The sequence below is a fragment of the Octopus sinensis genome, linkage group LG1 (assembly GCF_006345805.1).
Source record: "Octopus sinensis linkage group LG1, ASM634580v1, whole genome shotgun sequence".
Classification (NCBI taxonomy): Eukaryota; Metazoa; Mollusca; class Cephalopoda; order Octopoda; family Octopodidae; genus Octopus; species Octopus sinensis.
In genome coordinates, this window is record NC_042997.1 from 58,265,892 (window position 1) to 58,288,294 (window position 22,403).

The following is a 22,403-nucleotide window of genomic DNA, read 5'->3' on the forward strand; positions in this document are numbered from 1 at the left end:
ATACCTTCAACTTCATTAAAAACCGACTTCTGACCGTTATAAAATAGTATACTTTAAATATAGGAGGCATGGTGTAGGAAAAAAAAAGTGCAAATTTATTCAAACATATTTGAATTTCCTGGTATGTACTTCAACACTACCTAATGGTGAAATGTTGGAACTATTGGTCTTGAAAGCCATGTATGTAAATAAGAGAAAACATTGTAAATATGTACATTTAAAAGAATTTATTAGCTTTGTCTGTTTTAATAAATTTGTTCATATTTTCATATGTATCTTATTTGATTTTCCATTTCAGTATTAGTTTTTAGGTTTTTATAAAATTTTATACTCTTAAATATGTATACTGAAATCAATGTAAAAGCGGATAAATTGACTATGTTGAAATTATTTTTTCTATTAAGTTCGTAAAAAATGTGACATAAAGTTGAAAAATATGTAATTCGCTAAGATATTGACTATGCCTCTCTCTCTCTCTCTCTCTCTCTCTCTCTCTCTATATATATATATATATATATATATATATATATGCATATATATAGTGAGAATTTACAAAAGATGAAGACGAGTGTGTAGACAACAAACAGATGTATTTGTTTAATGCTCAGGAAGCAAGAAAGTTTTTTGCATTTCGAGCCTATGCTCTTTGACAGAGAGGAACACAGAAATAAACAAAGAGAGAGAAGAGAAAAAGTTTTAGTGGCTAGTGATCTATCATGGCGAATGCCAGACCGAGAGGTCACACAGGAGAGCTAGAAAGAAGGAGAGATAATAAAGTAGCAGTGATCTCAAAATGAAGGTGCGCATGCGTGTGAGAGCATGTATGTGCATGTGGAAGGGGGCTGGTGACCTTGACGTGTGATTGTGTGCATGTGTAAGTGTATGGATGATGGTGTAGTTGCTGGGAAGTGGTCAGTGCTAGTGTGCGCGCTGATGTGCTAGTGTTTCCGGGGCAGTGTGGTATGGTATGGTGGTGTGGTGTGGTGGTGTTGGGATGTGGGGGAGGCGAGAGTAGGGATGGGATCTAAGGGATGGGGGTGGGGGTGGGTAGGAGTGAAGAGAGGAAATAGGTGTCAGAGCAAGTGAGGAGAGGTGGGTGGGTGGGAGGAAGTAGGTGTGAGAGGAGGAGGAGGGTTAGATGAAAAAGGAAGGTGAGTTGATTTCATGTGATGCAAAGAAGCAAAGAGAGAAGATTAATTCCTGCTCATGGAGAAGACAGGAGTCCAGATGGCCCCTGTGCAAGGACAATCCGAACACAGACAGGTGTTGTAAAGAGTGACTGGTAGAGCAGAAATGGCGCTAGACTGGGGTGTCGTTGCTGAGTCTGATGTCTTGGAGTTGTTCCACAAACCAGTCAGCCAAGCAGCATCCCATTTGACTGATGTATAGAGAAGGACAGAGGGAACAGGAGATGCAGTAGAGGACATTGCTATAAGTGCTGGTGATGGAGTCAGTGATGTGATAGGGTCAATGATGGGTGTCTGTGAGGAGAGTGGTGTTGGAGGGATAAGGGCAAGTGCAGCAGTGTGGGCAGGAGCAGGGGAACGAGCCGGGTTGGGAGGTTGGGTTAGGGAAAAAGCTGTGGACCAAGAGGTCTCGTAGGGTGTGGGCTCGTTTGAAGGAGGGGAGGGGTCGATTAGGGAAGATGTGCGAAGTAGAGGGGTCAGACTGGAGTTGCCGGACTGTTCAGAGAATGGTGCATTGGAGTGGTTGGATGGTGGGGTGGTAGGTGAGGGGAAACGGGTGATGGCAGGGCAGGTGCGGCGGGAGAGAGCAGATGCACGATCTATGGAACATGCTCTGGCAAGGGCGGTGTGGATAGTGATGGTCATTTATTTGATCTTCAATTAAGTTTTTATATTATTTTTAGTTAATACATCTGTCAGAGTTCTTTTGTCACACATTCTGTGACCTCATCAGTAACTCTGTGTGTGTCTCCTCTTGTCCTGCTGATTCCATTTTGTCCTTCTGTGAAGATTGAATAAATAGTGTGCATGTTTAACTGGTCAAAGAAAAACAAAAAAACTGACCATCCCTAAGTATAACAATATCTGTTTCAACACATATTTTCACATCAAGAGGTATAGCTCTCTCTCTGTATGTGTATATATATGTAAAAGTAGCTATATATATAAGTATAGCTCAGCTACATCCTTTTGAGTTACATCTTTTTCTACTTTACGTCACTTAAGAAATTAATGGAAAAAAAATCATCTCAAAGTCAGTTGATTTATTTGACTTTACATTGGTCTCAGTGGTATGTGTGTATAAGGATTAAAAGATTCAGTGAAGTGATAGTTATGAAGACCAGTATTACTATGGGTTTGCACCATATTATAGGACATAATTTGCAAGAAAATATGGCAGCCAGTACTTGTCTTGTACTTTGTGAAATTCTGAAAATTGCAGTGAAGTAGATAAAAGAAAGTGGTTGCTAAGAAGTACCATGGAATCAGTAGAATAAGAGGAGATGCATGGGGCAGAGAGTTACTGATAAGGGCACAGAATGTGTGACAAGCTAAAAATAATATGAATAAAAACTGAAGTGAAGATCAAATAAATGACCATCCCTAAATATAACTATATACACACACATACAACTCCATCATTTTGAGTTCCATCTCTTTCAAGTTTACATAATTTTTTTTTTACAAAATATTTATGAAGCCTATATATATATATATATATATAAAATTAAATAATTGTAGAAATTGATATTAATCAGTTAAAACAAGTGGCCTAGCATATTTTTAAAAAATCCGAAGATTAAAAATTTTTTCACATACAATATTTAGAGGACTGACCACTAAAAAAATGGACAGTCCATATGCTAGATATAGACGTCAAAATCGCCATTTTCCACAAAGAATGGGAAAAAAACTGATTTTATTTGGTAGAATCTTTGTTAGGAGAGCAGACAAGGGCTTAAGTAGCTGCTTTTACTTTACATTCTCTGACCATAAAATGTTGATCATGGAAAAGGACAGTAAGAAAACTCCAAGTGACAGAAACTGTTAAGTTGTGGCGTGAAACATGTTTATCTATTAAAAAACCACCCATTGAAAGTTACCCCAAGCTGTCAAATGTTAAAATGCAGTTAAGTGCATGATGAAAATTTGAGTTATATGGAGGAAGAGAAAATGAAAAAAAGTGGCAGTGATATTTTATTGATCTATTACTAATTTTTATTTTTTATTGAATTAAAAAAAAAAAATTCACCTTTCTTTAAAAGATTTTAGAAAAGCAACATGATCTACCATTACTATTGCTATCACTAAAAGTACAGGAATCCAAGACATTATAAATCTTGTTATTGTGCTAAAAACAACATGACTCCATTTCTGGTTTCACTTAATCACTTCCTCATCTTTAATTAAATGAAAAAAGATATTTGATGTCATCAGATTTCATTTCAAATTAATTTTAGCTGTTAATATTCAATTTAAATGTTTATTGTTTCATGAATAATATTTGGGGAATAGATTTTACTTCTCTGTTGAAGCTAATTCACTTCGCTCATGTTGTTACTCTTATGAAAAATACGAATACCACAACTCCATATTTCTTCTCCTGCTAATAGATTTCTGGCTCATTTAAGAAACAGTTGTTGTTTGTGAATATTTGATTCCAACACTAAACTGCCAAATTTCACACTAATGTCAGTTAGTTCACATTCCTATGTAAATGGAGGTATGAAACATTCATTGCTTTTTATGATACAAGATACAAAATCATGATTTTCATCCCCCCCCCCCCCGCCTCATTCACTTATCTATTGTGATACCTCCAAAACATTTACAGCAATGGTCTTCTACTTTAGACTGTGTCTAATTTGAAATCCCAGTTGTGCTGGTATCAAACACTTATAGATTTAATCCTGTCACGCTGTATTCCCACTATAGCAGGAATAGGTTAAACATCATCTCTGCCAGATTCCTGGTAAAGTGGTAATGAACAACAAACAAAGAAGATGCAGCCAATTCTGTTCATTAGTTTGCCTGCAATTGTTATTATTTATTGTTTTGCTTGGGAGCCAGGTGGAGCATAAAGTTAGACACAGGGGTCTAAATCTAAAAGGGTTAAATTTTTTGAAGAATAGGCAAGTGCTAGACTTTATTTGTAGTCGTTGTTATTTTTATAACTGGGAAAGTGTATGTTTATAAGTATGTAACTAGAAATGGTAAATCAAATTGAGCAGTAACAACACAGGGCTTGGGAATGTCTTTAGTCTTACCAAAGGAAGGACAACCTCACTAATGCTGGTACCACAAAAAATGCACCCATTATGCTCTGTAAAGTGGTTAGTGTCTGGAAGGGCATTCACCAATACAAACCATGCCAAAACTGAGATATTGGAACAAGACTTGGTTCTCAAACTTGATAGACCTTATTGAACTAAAGTCAATGTAAAATAATGATGATAGTGGTCTCATGTTCAAAATTATAATCCTACTAATTCTAAACAAGGCTACAAATCTGTAGAGAGGAGTTGAATGAGAATATAATCTTCCTTCTTTTTCCAAAGTTATGAGTGCTTTCAGTTGTTAATCAAAATATATTTAACTTGGTTTTCTAGATGCATACATCTTAGAGTGCTTGTTGTAAGACAGGTATCAATAGTTTTAGGAAGTTTAAATGTAAAGTATTATAAAAAAGAACAATAATGTAACAAAAAAAAAAGAAGAAAATCAGAATTCCTTTAGCAGTTTTGCTAGTTTTGCCATTAGTGTAAATATAAAGAATTAAGAACTTGGAGCATAAATCATTGCAAGTGATGACTTGAGGGTGTGAGTGCTATTCTACAGCTTGCACAATATTCATTGTTAATCAATTTTCTCTCCTCATCAAAAGGATGACTTTCATTCCTCTATATCAAAGTGAGAACACAGTATTATTATAAGATGAAAAATAATTTTTTGGAACAGTGAAACTTGAGGCAGATAAAGCTATAAATAACAGTACTTAAATATTGGGCTTAGAAGCCCTTTGGATGGAAAAAGTTGAACGCTGCCTGTGGGGCATAAACTCATGTCTTCATATATTTCTATTCAAAGGGTTTTTTTTTAAAACCCAATATTTAGATATTATTATTTATAGCTTCACTGTTCTAAAAAAGAATTGTTACACATCTCTCAAACTTTCTAAAATCTTATGATGTTGATGAAAAATATTATTTTTAAAGTATTATGAGCATTCATTTCACAATAGATAATCTAACCTTGCTTTTACTTACTACTATTTCACTGAATATAAGTTTCTCAGCTGTCTTATTTTGAAATGAGTTCTGAGAATATTAATTCAGTAAAAGATGTTCACTTTTATGTAGCCTGTCCAAGTCAACACTTTACATTTTGAAACTATGTCTAATATAGATTACTTTCATAAAAACTATTTCAACTACTATTTATTAATACTACTGAACTGGAAGTTAAAGTTTCCTAAGGAGTAAATTGCTGTCTTAAAAAGTAAGTTGCTATCTTAAACATCTAAGTTCAAAATACTGCTGGCATCAGTTTAACAGGATGGGAAAAATGTTCTCAACCCATTCAAAACTGGCCTTATTTAAAGGGAAATCAGTGTTACCATTTAATTTGCATCAGTCTTGTGGCAAATTATTGGGAACTAGAATTTACTTTCTGAATTTTGTTCTTAAGGAAAATGAGGTAACTAAGAAAAGGAAAAACATCCCTATGAAAGGGAAAATATCACAATTTTCTATTGCTCATTGCTTATAACTTCATTAATGCCACTAGTTATTTATCATGAAGTGTTTTGACCTTTTCCTATGATAGGAGTTCTATATTTTTCATGCTTGACATTATCTATCACTTGGTTTGCTTCGTATCTGACTTTTACATGAACTTTTATATGCAGAACTTAAATCATTGTCTTAGGTAAGATATTACTCTGCTTGCTTTACAGTCCCTTGTGAACTAGAAGCTATGATCTAGTAAGAATAAAATCATAGATGATGAGTAACCCAGAATCATGACTATTTACCCATAATGCCTCTTTCATACTTAATATTGTGAATTGTAGAAACTGCAACACAACTTTTTCTGTCACTGTATCATATTTTAACTTATCAGAGTCTTGCCTTGCAAGTTACTTAGTGAGCTTACTCATGCCAGTGTTGTGTAGAAAGCACTCGGTATACTCTATGAAGTGTTTGGCATTAGGAAGGGCTTTCAGCTGTAGAAACCATGCCAAATCAGGCATTGGAGTTTGGTGCAGTTCTTTGACTTGTTAGTTCCTGTCAAAATGTCCAGTGATGATGATGACATATATGTATGTGTGTGTGTGTGTGGTGTGTGTGTGTGTGTGTGCGCCCCAGCATGACCATAGCCTCTGACTGAGAATAGTGAAAATAATACATAAACAGACACACACATTATTTTATCATTTTAACATTCACTTCTCCATGCTTACATGGGTCAGATAGTTTATTGAGGCAAATTTTCGATGGTTGGATGCCCTTCTTATCACCAGCCCTTATTTATTTCCAAGCAAAGTAATATTTCCTCATTGCCAGCAGGCATGTTTTCTTAGAATATTAGAAAGGAATGATATTCATTTATGATAATCATGTGATATCAGCACGAGGAGACACAAACACTCACTTACATACACCCACATGCACCCCCACCACACTTTTCATCTACCAAATTCACTCACATGGCTTTGGCCTGTTGGTATGACAAGAGAGGAAGAGATGAATGTTCCAGGTGGACCTGGTACTCAACTAGTTTAGAGGTGCAGAGAATATGGTAGTAGCTAGAGAATAGTTAGAGTCAGATAGCCTTCTTTTGGATGTGCTCTGGTATGTATGTGTGTATCACATCAGCACTGTTCTGAATATATACAAGCAATGTTTGACCATTGTAGAAAGGTCAGCACAATGACAAGAGCTGAAGTATTTTCTGGCTTTGAAGCTGAAAACTAGTTTCTAGAATGTAATTTTAGCTAATTATATTTGTTGGGGATACTAGACAAAATAATTGAAGATTTTAAGGTCTAGGATTTGTAGTGTAACTGTGTCATAATTGTTTGTTGTTTCATGGCTAGAAAGGGTGAAGTTCATTATTGATTCCTTGATATGAACAGTAAATACATTCTATATATGTTGGTATATGCATACATAAGTTAAGCAAGAAGTTGTGGTATAGAATACTGAATACATATGCAAGACCTAAATGTTGTTTATTGATAATGTTAAACTGTACATGGCTACTACTTCAGATGTTTTTAATGAAGTTGGAATATTTTAAACTTTAAGCTGTACAAATGCACATAAAGACAATGCATTCTCACTCACATACGCACTCACTCACATACGCACTCACTCACATACACACAATCACACACAGACTTGCTTATACGGAAATAACATGTCAGGAATATGAGAAAAATAACAGGAAAATTGTTGCAGAAGCAGATGGTTACTTAATTTGCTGTTATTAATGGCTGCATTGTATTTTATTTCTGATTCATTTATGGATATTTTTCTCTATTTTAGATATGTTTATGCCTTAAATATTTTATTAACATGTCATCAACTGTACTAAATCATGTTGGCTATTATACAAGATATGAAAGGTATTAAATGGAATAGAATACAGTAACTTGTGCTGTATGCATTGCTATAAAACAAGGATTGAAAGAGATTCCAGTAAATCAAAGAATGGAAGATATTCAATTCATACCATTCTCATTACTCCTAATCCCTTGGATCTCTTGGAGGGTATTATTTGCACAAAAAGCAGTTTCCAGTATACACAAAACTCCCTCCCTAAACAAAGGAGTTTGTGTTTTTATTTTTTCTATTTTGTTCAGGTTAAGATTTATTAAATTCCAGCAAGTATTATTTACATTATGGACCATTGTATGAAGTAAAATTGCTTCAGTCTATTCTGGATTTTTCCTCTTTAAATTTATGACTTTCCTCAATACTCGTGTTGTGTGCTCTGACTGAAGTGAAATGCGTTCCATAGCCCACATCTCGGAGTGTTTCTGCTAGTTAGAATTTACCATTGAACTTTGTACTTAATTTATTTCTTCATGAGTTGTACCCCGACATTATTGGTTAATGCAGATGTTCAAATATCCTCTTCACTCCACTTTTTAGTATTGCCTATTCCAAATAATGTATCCAGAGGGAAGAGTGTATAGTTGTAATTATTGTTGTTGATGATGTAAATGATTCATGGGTTTAGTTTTTTTTTTCTTAAGTTTTCCTGTTGAACCATTATTATGGGTTGTAATTATGAGAAAGTTGCTACAATCTCTGTAAGGTAATGAAAATCTGCATCATTTGCCATTAGCTGATAGTCTGTCTGATGACATCCTGACCAGATAGCAGCTTCTGTTCTCCGTACCTAGTCACCATTGACAATTTCCCTACTTTCCAACCAATTAATACCATAATGCACTTGCATGTCAATGAAGTAAGCAAAAATACTTTTACAAACTTTTAAAGAGCAATGGAATAAGTTACCTCAAGAAATAGAATCAATGTTTCTAGAATTCAAAAATATCACCTTTTCCTTCAAGTGGTAGCTGCCAAGGTACATTTCACTACTCTGTGCTGGAAGTCTTTATCTTAGTAGGTTCTCAATTTCATATTGAATGTCTCTGTCAGTAATACCAATGTAGTTGAGTGGCCTTTGTTTATAGTGACTTTTGCTTCAATGTCGCAATCACCATTATAGACACTGCAGTCAATAACACAATTATATTCTTTTGGTTTAAGTTGGCTACAACCAAAACCAAAACTTGCAGTCAAAACCCTATATAAAGTTATTAATAGCATCAGCTATAACAGTAATGGTTGCAGCATACCTCATTTTACATTAATGATCTACAATAATATACTCACCCTGAAGTACCAAGCAATGCTCTCTGGCAGAAACCCTACTACCAGACAAAATCACAAAGTACTAACTAAAACATAAGAAGTACTCAATAATATCTATGTTTACTAATACTAATACAGTTAGATACCTTTAATCCAGGAGCTGGATAAAATTATAATAATTTTAAAGCTCAACAAATGTCCAGGTGATGTAACATCATACAGACTCACTACCCTCTTATGTACACTCAAAATTTCTACTAAGGCTAATCTTTGATATCAGCAAAACACATTTCTCCAAATCACGGCACAAATTGAAACCACTACACTACTCACAGAAAATAAGGTAAGGAGTAAAATGGCTTTAATAACAAAAAACCCTCTCACATATACTATTTTAAGGACCATTAATCTCAGCAACACTTTTGACCATTCTCTGCTTTCCACTCATACAAAACCTACTCAATGCCAACTTAAGAAACAGCATAAAATTCTAGCTAGCTAACCACACATCAGTCTACCACGAATTACTCTTTTAGAGCCTGCAATTTTTCAAATAGAGTATCAGAAATATATTATCGTCTTTTCAATCTGTAACTACATAACCTTCCTATACCTCCACAAAACATACAGACATCCACATGTGCCTCCCACAAATCCCCAGACACCACATTCATAGCCTCCCACTATTCTCCAGGCACTGTCACACAGCTTATTCCAACTCTATTTAGATCTCCAAAAACACCTAGCTCTATAGCAAAATTATAAGTATACATTTATATTCCAAATCTGTTGTCTCTTACCAGCAACACCAGAGGACACCAAATACAACCAACCCTGAAACTTAACAATATAAACATGCATACTTGCAAAAGATAAAAAAAATGCTGGTTTTACATATAACTCCTACACAATGCAATAATTAAAGATGCAGTAAAAAAAAAGCACAATGTGATGCACATTGGCCAACAAAGGAGCAGCTGCACTTGCATTCAAACATTACATTAAATACATCATGGACTATTCCAGTCTTACCTGAGCCTCCAATCTTTTCACACCAAACTACAATAAACTGTAAAGAACAGAGAGCAGCTCACTATGCATCTTACCAGGTTTTACACAGTCCATTAACACAATGAAACAAAGACAGTGAAAACAAAAGATCACTTTGATGTACTAGGAGCAGAATTTGTTGTTGCAGCAAGCTGAAATCCCCAGTCCTTGTCACTAGATGAAAAAATATCACCCAGACACATATGCAATGCCCCTGAACATTACTATAACATTATTTTAAAAACACTATCTTTCTTACTCTGCTCAGACAACCATAAGGAACAATATACACAGATATAGCCAGAAACATCAAATACTATGCTGGGATGCATATCACTAGCAATAAGTACAGATGGGTAGCAACTCCCAATTTTTGACTGAATCAATATGTGTCTGCCTCTGCTGTTGCCACCAACAGAATCTCTAGGTGAACAGGAATAAATTGAATAGAGGAGAGAGTGTAGTGTCCTGCATGTCATTCTGCACCTCTTATGTTTAATCATAGTATGTTGGAATGTGTATGGATTTCAGCTAAATGGTGGCATTGTATAACTGGGAATTTGAATCTGTAGATTACACTTTATCATTCAGCTGACAACCTGCATGACATAGAGCTTCACAATGACAACAAGCACCTGACTCTCATTCAACATTACTTTCATAGACCTTTGCTCTTTAACACTTCACCTTCTCACTAACACCCCACCATCACTCACCATCATACTTTCTTCACTCACACTCCACCATTACATACCATTTTCTGTCACCTACTATCACTTCACAAACACCTCACCCTTGCTCTTTCACCAACATTTCACGTTCTCTTCCCTAAATGACTTCCCACACTGCTTCACCATTATTTTACATTCACTTGATGGTGAGTGAAGGTACGATTTTACAAAGCAATAGATGAAACTTGAAGGCTAAGTCAACTTGATTTTTACAATAGTTTTCTATACAAGCTTGTTTTTGTTTTGAATGTTCCTCTATTCCATAAATAATCCTGCTCTTTAGCTCAGATACAATTTCAGTACACAGATCTTCACTTCTATTGGCACTGCCAAAATTTAGCTCATTTGGTCACTAAGAGAGTGAAGATCCTATGTAAATCTGTAGCCATATCAGTCAATGTTTCTGTAATATAGTCAGAGAAATGCTTTCAGCCCTCAGCTTCTATGTTTATTTTCCATGCACTATTTTCTTTATTCATATTCATATTTCTTTAATTAGTTGTTCTTATTGTAGTGAAGGCCTGGATATATGTCTTGTGTTTGTGATAGACACTAAGATATCATTAAAAAGTTGCTCTTTTGCAGTCTTCACTTTTAGAGCACTTCTTTCAGATGAATTATCATTGTTGCTCTATGCAAGACTAATTCAATTAATCATTTCATTGTTTTCAAGCTTCAGTGACCAGTAAACAATGCACTAGAAGGATAATGAAATTGTAATGAAGATTAACAATATAATTTCAGTGTTCATTGGTTATAGTCAAGCAAGTTGAATGGTTGATTAGACCAAAACATATATAGCTTTTCTCTTTTAATTGTTTCATTCATTGGACTTTGGCCATGTTGAAGCACTGCCTTGAAGGGTTTAGTCACACAAATCAACCTCAGTACTTATTTTAAAAATCTGGTGCTGATTCTGTCAGTCTCTTTTGTCAAACTACTAAGTTATGGAGATGTTAATAAACTAATGCCAGTTGTTAAGCAGTGGAGACACACACACACACACGCATGCACGCACACATGCACAGAGAGAGAGAGAGAGAGAGAGAGAGAGAGAGAGAGAGAGAGAGAGGCTTGTTTCAGTTTCTGTCTACTAAGTCCATTCACAATTTTTCGTAGTTGGTCCTGGGCTATAGTAGAACATACTTGTCCCAGGTGCTGCACAGTGGCACCATATCTGCATCTATATATATGAAGATGTATATATTCTAACACCATAATTTAAGATGTATTCAGTAAGGATCCATGTTAATTTAAAGCACTTAAACTACAAAACATATCTATTGCTTGATTTCTTAGCCATATTTGCCCTTCAAAACAGAAATTAAAACGTTATTTCATGATCAGAAATGTCCATTGTACATTACAAAAATTTTTTAAATGAAATCTTTGATGAGTAATGTGTAACATTACTCTCACTATAGTGTATTTATTTAGAAACAGTAAGTAGTGTGTAAGGAAAATTTTGGTGCTACTTGTTGCAGGTTGTAGCCACCACACAGTGGCCTACCTCATTGGCTCACATGCAAATGCATTTCAATAAGAAGTTCATTTCAGAACTACATATTTTGGGGTTTATTCCCACTGGATAGATGCTGTTGGTTTTTGTTTGCTACTTTAGCTGCAGCTTGGCCAATGTCTTGTGAGTAAATGTTTTTGGCAGAAACCAGAAGCCACTCATATTTTCTGTCTCTCTCACATATGCATGCACCCATCTGTCTGTCCATCCATCCAGCTATCTATTACTTGTTTCTGTCATTAGACTGCAGCCTGCTGGGGCACAGCCATGAAGATTTGTCAAAGGAATCTGCTCCAGTGCTTTATTTTTTTCTCTTTTTCTCTTTTTAAGCCTGGTATTTATTCTATCCACCTTCTTTTACTGAATTGCTAAGTTACAGGGATGTAAACACACCAACACTGGTTGTCAAGCAGTAGTGGTGGTGGCGAGCGGGGCAGATGCAAAGGCACACACACATATGACGGGCTTCTTTTAGCTTCCATCTACCAAATCCACTCACAAAGCTTTGGTTGGTCTGGTGCTATAGTAGAAGACACTTGCCCAAGGTGCCATGGGATGGGATTGGACCTAGAGCCATGTGGTTGGGAAGCAAGCTTCTTACCACACAACCATGCCTGTGGATATGTATGTATGAATATATGTATGTGTGTATATGTATGTATGTAGTTGTTTGTGTGTGTGTGTGTTTCCTCTTGCCCTGACATGAGTGCCCTAATTGCAAACCATTAAACAAACGGTGTCATTTACTTGAAATCTTCTTTTAAAGCATGTCTGACCATTGGCTTGTTTGCGGTGGGGGGAGGGGGTTGGTGCCAGAGAGAGCATCCAGCTACAGAAAAATCTACCACCACAAAGTTTTGTCTGACTCATGTTAGCATTGGAAAGTGGGCATTGAAATGATTATGATGTGTACACACACACACACACACACACACACACACTTATATTTGTAATTTTTACATATAAAAACCCATGTCACTGCCAGAACTCAATCTTTAAGTCTTTAAGATCCCATGCATGCACTAGTTTCAATAAAAAATTATTAAGATGTCAGATAAATTCATTCATCCCCCCCACCATTTATTTTAATCCCTTCCAATGTTATTTGAACCAGCATGAACAATATTTTTATATTATTTCATAGTCTTTTATAGTTCTCTTCTTCTACAACTTTTGTTTATTGCTTTTGAAATTTAAATAAATTTTGAACCTTTTTAGACATATGACCAGTGTGTTAAGTAGAAGACTTTGATAACCTGATCCTTTAGGTTATCAGGTACATGTAGAAAGTATTACCCCATTACTATAAAGGTAGACAATGTTTGCTTGTTGCCATATAATTATATATTCTATGTTGCTGATATGAACTTCATTCTGCTATAGGTTAGTGAAGATGACTTATTTCATGATAGTTTTGGTTACCTCATATGGTGTTCATGCTAATTTCCTAAAATTTAATGTAACTGTTGCATGATAGACCAGATATGTTTGCATGGATATTCTTAGGCTATATGTGAATACTCACTGGAATTGTATTCAGATATTTCCTTTCCCTTGATCAATAGTTTTAATTTACTAGTTTTTTTTTACACCTACCGCTAATGAATTATTGGTATTTTCTTTCAATTTTTGCTTCATAAAAAATATATTTTTGTTTCTTAAGTGATTTCTGAAAATTAGAAAAGAAAATTTTGTCTATATTAAAAAAGAAAAAAAATTGTAAATTTAAGAAATCTTTCTGAAATTCTAATCTAAAATCTTGGAGCATGCAATCCATTAAAACCATTATTACAGAAAATAATTACTTTTCCAATCACTGAAACCTTTTAACTAATCCAATTTATTATTGATAAATATTGTAAAACAAAATTAACATATAAAACTTTCAGTAAAATCATATTAAGAATTTCAAAACCAAGAAGTATAGATACTAATTCATTTTGCTCTGGCTCTTCTTTAGAAATTTTGTAGTAATCCTCTGAATTTCCATGTCAATCAAGTTGTTATTTTTATTTTCGCTCAAGCTTTCTTATTTTCCATGTGAGAGCTATTCATTTAAGAATTTCACTTTAGTAGAATCTAGTTTATAGTGGGAAATAATTTCAGTTCAGTTGATCACCTGGCATCACATGTGATTGTCTTAAGCAGGCACTTTGTGTGTGTGTAATATCATGCAATACAACATTTGCAAAACTAATTTATTATTTAGTTTCTTATGAAGGAGCAGTACTTATAGCTCTTAACCGATTATAGCATTCCGATTATTCTGTTAAATGTAATGCTTATTTATTCACATGGTTTTGAATTGCTCATGCATTATCTCATACCTTCAAAAATTTTGATGATGTGATTATTTATTTTTAGAATGAACTTCTAGGGCCAGATCTGGTTGGTTTGAACAAAAAACAGGTAGAATATTTGGGTTTAAATCTTAAAAGGTTGAATCTATTGTAGAATGGAAAGCAAGCTATGACTGGGTGAGATTACTAGAATTCATGTTAAATTCAAATTATTGCAGGTTAGAGAGAAAAACAAGTCAAAGATACCTTCACTCCTATATTGTTAGGTTGATAGCACTTTTAGTGGCTTGTAATAATGGTTTCAAATTTTGGCTCAAGGCCAGCAATTTTGGGGAGGGAATAATTTGATTACATTGACCATAGTGTTCAACTGGTACTTATTTCATTAACTCACAAATGAATGAAAAGGCTGAGTTGACCATGGCAGCATTTGATGTAAAGACAGATGAAATGCTACTAAGCATTCTGTCTGGCATGCTTATGATTCTGCCAGCTCACCACCTTAATAACAATAATAATGATAATAATAATAATTCTAAAGGCACAAGACCTGAAATTTGGGAGAAGGGAACTAGTCAGTTACATTGACCCTAGTGCTTGACTGGTACTTATTTTATTGATCCTGAAAGAATGAAAGGCAAGTCAACCCTGGTGGAATTTGAATTCAATATGTAAAGATAGATGAAATGCCACTAAGCATTTTTTCTGCCTGCTCACTGCCTTGTAATAATTAATTCTAATATAGACATAAAATCAGTTTTGAGGGGAAAAGGGTTAATCAGTACCATTGATCTCAGCTTTTGACTGGTACTTTATTTTATTGATGCTGAATGACTGAAAGGCAAAGTTGACTTTGGGGGATTTGAACGCAGAAAGAAGAGCTGGAACAAATATTGATTTCAAATTTTGGCACAAGGCCGGAAGTTTCAGGGGAGGTGGGGGTGTAAGTCAGTTTATAATGACTCCAGTATTCAACTGGTACTTATTTTATCAACCCTGAAAGGATGGAAGGCAAAATCAACTTAGGCAGAATTTGAACTCAGAATGTAAAGATGGACAAAATGCCACAAAGCATTTCGCCCATCATGCTAATGATTTTGCCAACTGGACCAAATATTGCAAGACATTTTGTCTAACACTCTAACAATTCTACTAAATTCTGCTTTAACACTGCCTTTAGTGAATTACAATAATGAAAATATTCACCTGCATATATGCTGTCTTCCCTCTCTTTTCATTGCCTCTTTCCCACCCCTTTTTCTTTCAGCCCTACCATCTCTCTCCCTTAGTGTTTCTCTCTTTTTCTGTCACCCCTTCTTTCTTTGCATCCTTCTGTCTCTGTCTGTCTTTGTTTCTCTTTCTTTCTCTCTCTCTCTCTCTTTAACAGTAAATTGATTCTATCATTACATATTACAATTGAAAATTTGTCTAAAGATCTGACAAATTTGTTATTGTACTGAATTTGTTATTGATGTACTTGTACATCTGTGCACCATTCATTGTCTTTACTACAAAAGCAAACTTAAAGGCAATATCTGGGAATTATAATGATTTGAAAGGATTCATTGAAATATCTGGGAATTATAATGATTTGAAAGGATTTATTCATCAAAGTGAAATTCTGTATTTACCAAAGAATCTGCCTCCTCTAAAAATTAAAAAGAAAGAAAGGGAAGACAAGAAAAACGACAGAAAGTAGTTATTATGCAGGAATAGTAAGAATTGAAGTACTTTAAGGGCTACTTCACTTACCTTTGATTAACAGCTGGAGAGAGAGAGAGAGAGAGGTGGGGAGAAGCGGGGAGGAGAGAAAATGATAAAGATGGATCTGTAAATCTACTTATCATTTTATTATGTTTTGACCATTGTTTTAAATGAACATATTAATAAATTAAATATCTTCCTCTGTCTTTCTCTCTCTCCCTTCGCCTCCCCCTTTTTCCACATACAATTCAGATGATTTTATTAGATATAGTGTAGGATCAGACTTTGGAATATGGCCAAACAGCATTTAAAGTGAAGAGGTTAATAGGACAGATTGAAGACCAAGCCCAGCATGTTTTCCAATACCAGCTAAATTGGTTTAGTTGGTCTTATTCAGCAAGGGAGAATTATTTTCATCAATATGAATTTGAAGATATAAGTACAGATATGGTTGTCATGCAACCTGGGCAAATATCTATATAATCTTAGGTTGATGAACACCTTAGGAAAGGGATTTGTTTCATAAAAATTGTGTGAACGTTTATCATACATGTATGTGTAAATGAATGATGCACGTGTGTGTGCATTTATGTAAAAGCCTATGTTATTTCAAAGAAGTGTAGCCACTATGAGTGAAATATTTCTTAGTGACACCATAAGAGTTGAGTAGATTTGAAGTTAAAGTTTGTGTGATTTTCTTTAAATCATTGCAATAGAACTCTTGATTGACAATCTGACCCTGGGGGATGAATTCTTAATGCACAGTACCACATTTCCGGCAGTGACACTTGTGGCAGGCCTTTCAAATTACTCGTTGTCTTCTGGGGATGTTCTTCTGTTTTGGAAGTACCCATGCCACTTGAAACATTGCATACAGCCCATTGCCTTGTCACCATAGGTTTGTTGAAGCATGCTCAATATCTCTGTAGCAGACTTTCCAAATTTAACAATATTTCACATGGGCTTTTTGTTTCTGTCTATGGCAAAAATGCAGACTACAGCATACACTTGATTACAAAAAGCCAAATTTCACAATTTGTAAAGTAAACACAGTGATGTCACTCAACATACTGCCTCATGAAGGTCACTGCTAGCTCTCACTGTGCATGCAACCATGTGCTGACTTCTATTGGCATACTGCAGAACCAATCTGGGAACTTTTTGATACAACTTTATAACATTAAAAAAACAAAACAAGACAAAAGCTTAGTTTGCTTGTTTTGCTATTAGTAAATGTTAGCATGTTGTTGGACCTCCAATTGAAGTTAAAGTAGATGTTTTCATTGAGTGAAAAAGTGAATACCTTGTAATAATAGCACAGAACACTAAAGTTGGAGAGAAAGAAAATTAAATTAGTTTTATTTGCTTTCTTTATGATGTTCTGGCGAAAAGTTCCACCTGTTAGTTGACAATTTACAAGCATTATGCTGTGCTGAGATCAGGGTATACTGTTTGCCATTGACTGCTTGTCATACAATGCTATCTACTCATACTTATGATAATAAATCCAAGAATGATAAATTCATAAATGAAAGATAGAGCCTGCCAAATCTCCCTCAGAAATGTGTTCATGTAAGGGAATGTTGTTTAGATATATGGGGCTGGTTAGAATCAAGATGCCTCCAACCATAGTGTCTATTCAATTGATTGATCTAAGTTAAGCAACATTAATAACTTCAAATAATTCTGCTAGTATAGTGGCATTGTATTTTTTAAGTTATGTCAAGTTGTCAAATATTTATCTTTCTGAAAAGGGCACTTGAAGCATAATCATGCCTACTACAGATTTTACTATATCAATGGAGGAGGTGTACAGAAAATTTATTGTAAAGAACTGACCAAGTAGCTTTGGCGATGTCTTGTGCTTGAGAGGACTCATCAAGACAAGTGCACCCGTGCTTGTGGCATGTAAAGAATACATTTCGTGTGTTGGGCCTTGCGGAGGCAATGACAGACCTTTGGCATTATGTTGTGCTTGAGAAGACCCATCAAGCCGAGCAAAATGACAATTGTGGCAGATACCGGTATCATGCAAATTGTCACCTGTGCCAGTGGCATGTAAAAGCACCTGGTGTCATGCAAATGGCACCCGTGCCAGTGGTACATAAATGCACCCATTACACACTCAGAGTGGTTGGTGTTAGGAAGGACATCCAGCCATAGAAAACCATGCAAAATCAGATTGGAGTCTGGTGCAGCCTTCTAGCATGCCAGCCTGGTCAAACTGTCCAACTCATGTCAGCATGGACAATGGACATTGAATGATGATAATGATAACAGTAAACATAGTGTTAGTGAAATTCCAACCAATTTGTATATTTGAATGACTAGTGTTTGAATGGAATCTGATGTAAATTATGATTTTGCCTTGTTACATCTATTTTCGTCTGCTCCAACCACTAAAATATAAAAGAGACTGAATTATATTTTTCTTTTTATGTTAACTGAAATATATAGAGTAAAAGTGATTATCTCAGTATACATATCAATGCTTCTCATATAATTTGAACTTTTTTGAACTTAAGCAATAACTTGAACTTATTGCAGTAATATAAATTGCAGTTAAAACTATCCTATGTAACAGGTTCTCAGAAAGTTTTTTAAAGATTTTATGGTTGGGGCTTGTTTATGGAAGCTGTAGCTATTGTATTGGTATACAATAGGACTTCACACACTTAATATAGTGAGTTGAGAACCAAACATTCAAGTAACCAAAATTATTCATGCAATTATTAGGTAAAAATTCTCTTTAAGAGTTGAAAATATATAAAAACGGACATGGGAGACAATTTGAACAAGACCAACTTAAATTTTTGGCAAGTATTTAAAATGCAGATTGGGAGTAGGTTTGGTCTTTAAACCAAATAGTGAGAGTAATGGACATGTCTTATTAGGCTTCTTCAGTGAATCATTTTATTCAGTTGGTAAGGTAAGGAATATATAAAAATATAGAGCATGTAGTAATGCTATATCAGAAATATGGCTGTGGGGAAACTATCTCAGGGTAGCATCTGCAAAGACACTCAATAGTTCACTGATTTATTGGTGTTATTATCATATTGAACAATTTATCATGACACTTTTTGTTATTAACTCATGCTAAATCCTTCTCTCTCTTCTCTGTCATTGATTTGATATAAATCTAAAGATTTTGTTTATGTTCAATGTCTACACTGAAAATAAGAATCTATTTGAAAAATGAGTTGACATTTAAATTAAAAGGTAGAATGACTTATGGAAAAACTTGCTTGCTGTGTGTTTTGAGTTCTATTTTGAGGCATCTGTTCAACAGTTTGTCTTCAATGAAAGTTTGAATGAGATTTCACATTTAATATAATGTTTGAAGGCTATGAAAATTATAATTGATCACTTACTTACTACTGACATAAAAATTAAAAACTGTATGAAAAATATAATTGATCACTGACTGTGATCAATATACAAATTATAAACTGAATAGAGATTATAATTGATCACTGGTTTGTTTTTATGTTTCAGGTATTTCGTCGAGCAGATAGAAATGGTAAGTTTTTTTTTTGCCTACTTAATAAATGAAATATTTTAAATTAATGGATACATTTTCATGATTCTTAGAAAATTGATAAATGATGAAAATATATCATTAATAATAATAGTGAACGACATTTCTGATGAGTTACCTCATATCAACAATAGAAACTATTTTAGTTACATTCATCTGCTTTTAACCTTAAATATTTTTGTAGGCTTCAAGTCTCCCATTAAGTCTATCTATTCTGGACATAACAAAGGCCACTGAAAGATTAAAATAATTTTTTGATTTATTTTTATCTTTGCAGTAAAATGAATTTTACAACTATTAATATCTAGTTGTCTAAGGTTAGGGTGGAAAGCTGGAGGATTCATTAGCATGCTGGGCAAAATGCTTAGCAGTGTTTTGTCAGTCTTTACATTCTCAGTTTGAATTCCACTGAGGTCAACTTTGCTTTTCATACCTTTTGGGCTCAATGTAATCAACTTGCCCCTCTACCCCAAAACTGCTGGCCTTGTACCAAAATTTGAAATCAATATCAAGTTATCTGAGTTTGGCAGAATGACAGAAACAGTGAGATCTGATTTAAATGCCAAGCAACATTTTTAGTTATGCTACTTATAGTTCCAACATTCAAATTTTACTGGGGATTGCTTTGCCTATCATCTTCCACGTTTATGAGGTTGACAGAATAAATAAGTTCCATTATGTTCCTCTTTAAAATTAATGTTGAAATTAAGTTCCATTATGTTCCTCTTTAAAATTTATGATGAAATTAGAAATCAATATATAGGTGTCTATGACACTAGAAATAAAAAAGCACACTTCAAAGATAGAGTGGATGCATTACTATTTAATTTGGTACCTTAAAAGTGTAAGTTCAAATTTGTAAGATCAAAGTTGTTTATTTAGGGATGATACAAATGTACTGTAGAGGCACATGGCTTAGTGGTTTGAGTCATGATCGTAAGATTGTGGTTCTGATTCCTGGACTGTGTGACACATTGTGTTCTTGAGCAAAACACTTCATTTCACGTTGCTGCAGTTCACTCAACTAGCAAAAATGAGTAATCCTGCAATGGACTGGTGTCCCGTCCAGGTTGGGAATATATATGCGACAGTAACCAGGAAACCAACCCTATGAATCTATATGATTCAGTGGGATGTTATCTTTCATTTTTATATATCAATATGTACCAGTAATATATAAAAGCTGATTCAATCTCTTTTCTCTCTCTTTTCAAAAATTGGTTTTCTTATCTAAAATATATGATTTTTCTGTATCTAGTCAAGTTAACGGTTCCTCATGAAGATAACATGGACACTGCTCGAACTCGAAAGATTGATTGTTATGTAAACCTCCTTGAGGAATGTGAAAACGTAGGCTGGAAAACGGAGCATTTTCCAATTGAAGTTGGATGTAGAGGGTTTGTTGGACACAGTGTGAGACAACTGTTGTTATCATTAGGCCTAACTCATCGTAAAGTCAATACTACCATGACCGATATCCAAACTATAGTGGAGAAGGCTAGCCACTGGATTTGGTTAAAAAGAGACGATAGCGATGGCTAGAAGAATATTGAGCTTTATTTGATAACCAGCTGATCTAGCAAGTGGAGCCTCATATCATCAATGCCGTCGAGAGGTTGGCCCTGAAACAGCGCACATTCTCCCCTGATGACCCCATACACTTGCTGGCTTCCAGTATGCAGAGTTTTTGACTGGTAGCACTTGCATGTGCAAGTTGTTTGCAAGACATACTTCAATAGATTAAAATAAAAATTCAACTAATAGAGAGATTCTTGGTTATTTTATTGATTAATAATAAATTTGAGTGTTGTTTATTTTGTATATAACTGTAGGCTAACACTTATATTGAACAGCTATGACGATGTTTTATTATGATTTTTTTTTCTATTAACTTTATGGTTTTGAGAGCGGAAGAATGGTAATACTCTGGATCTTTGCAGAACTTTCAAGGGAAGAGAAAAAAAAAAACAGGAAGTGAACCAGATACTGTAATCTGCTTCCAAACTTCCAGAGCCATCTATCTTTAATCCCAACTGAATAATATGTACTCTGTAAACTGATTGTAACATGGAAGAGACATGTTAGCCATTCAAAAGCCCACAAAGACTTACCTTCACTTAAACATTTAGTTATTGTTATATGGTGTAAAAGTTTTTGTTGCATGAACTGTGACCTCGTCACTGACAAGGATATGCTGCATCTTTGTAATATATTCTACTAGTGGTGAATTCTAAGGAATTAAGTTTGGTATCATTAAGCTGACCCTATTAAGATTAGTTCTAATTCTTGATTGTAACCGTTTCTCTTCACTCATTTCATTGATGCCATTAAGAAAGATAATTCTTTTATTTTACAAATCTACTATGATGTTTCAAACATTTTACACAGAAAAGTCCATTATGAAAAGAAAGTGAATATTCTATGGCACTTTTTATTATGAAATTGTAAAAATTTATTGTGTGAGAGAATAATTATTATTATAGTTTTTATACTTATTTAAGATGAAAATAACTATAAAAATTATCCTTGCCTGTTTGGCACACTTGCTCATTCAAACCTTGCCCACTGTTTAGGGGCTAACTAAAAGAAATCTTTAACTGAACACAATATATAATATTTTAATAACATGATACATAATTTTACCTGAGATTTTCTAACCTAGCTTAATATAAAGTTTCAGATGTGCATGCATGACAGAGTGTAA

General features: G+C 34.5%; 1 protein-coding gene across 2 annotated transcripts in view; it reads left to right on the forward strand.

The window, feature by feature from the left end:
- LOC115215760 (N-terminal EF-hand calcium-binding protein 1-like) overlaps positions 1-22,403 on the forward strand; it is a 113,480-nt gene that overhangs the window by 27,320 nt on the left and 63,757 nt on the right. For both annotated transcript variants that reach the window (XM_029785060.2, XM_029785068.2), the window contains exon 2: positions 19,657-19,681. In XM_029785060.2, coding sequence (XP_029640920.2) covers positions 19,657-19,681 — 25 coding nt within the window. The remainder of the gene's footprint in view (positions 1-19,656; positions 19,682-22,403) is intronic.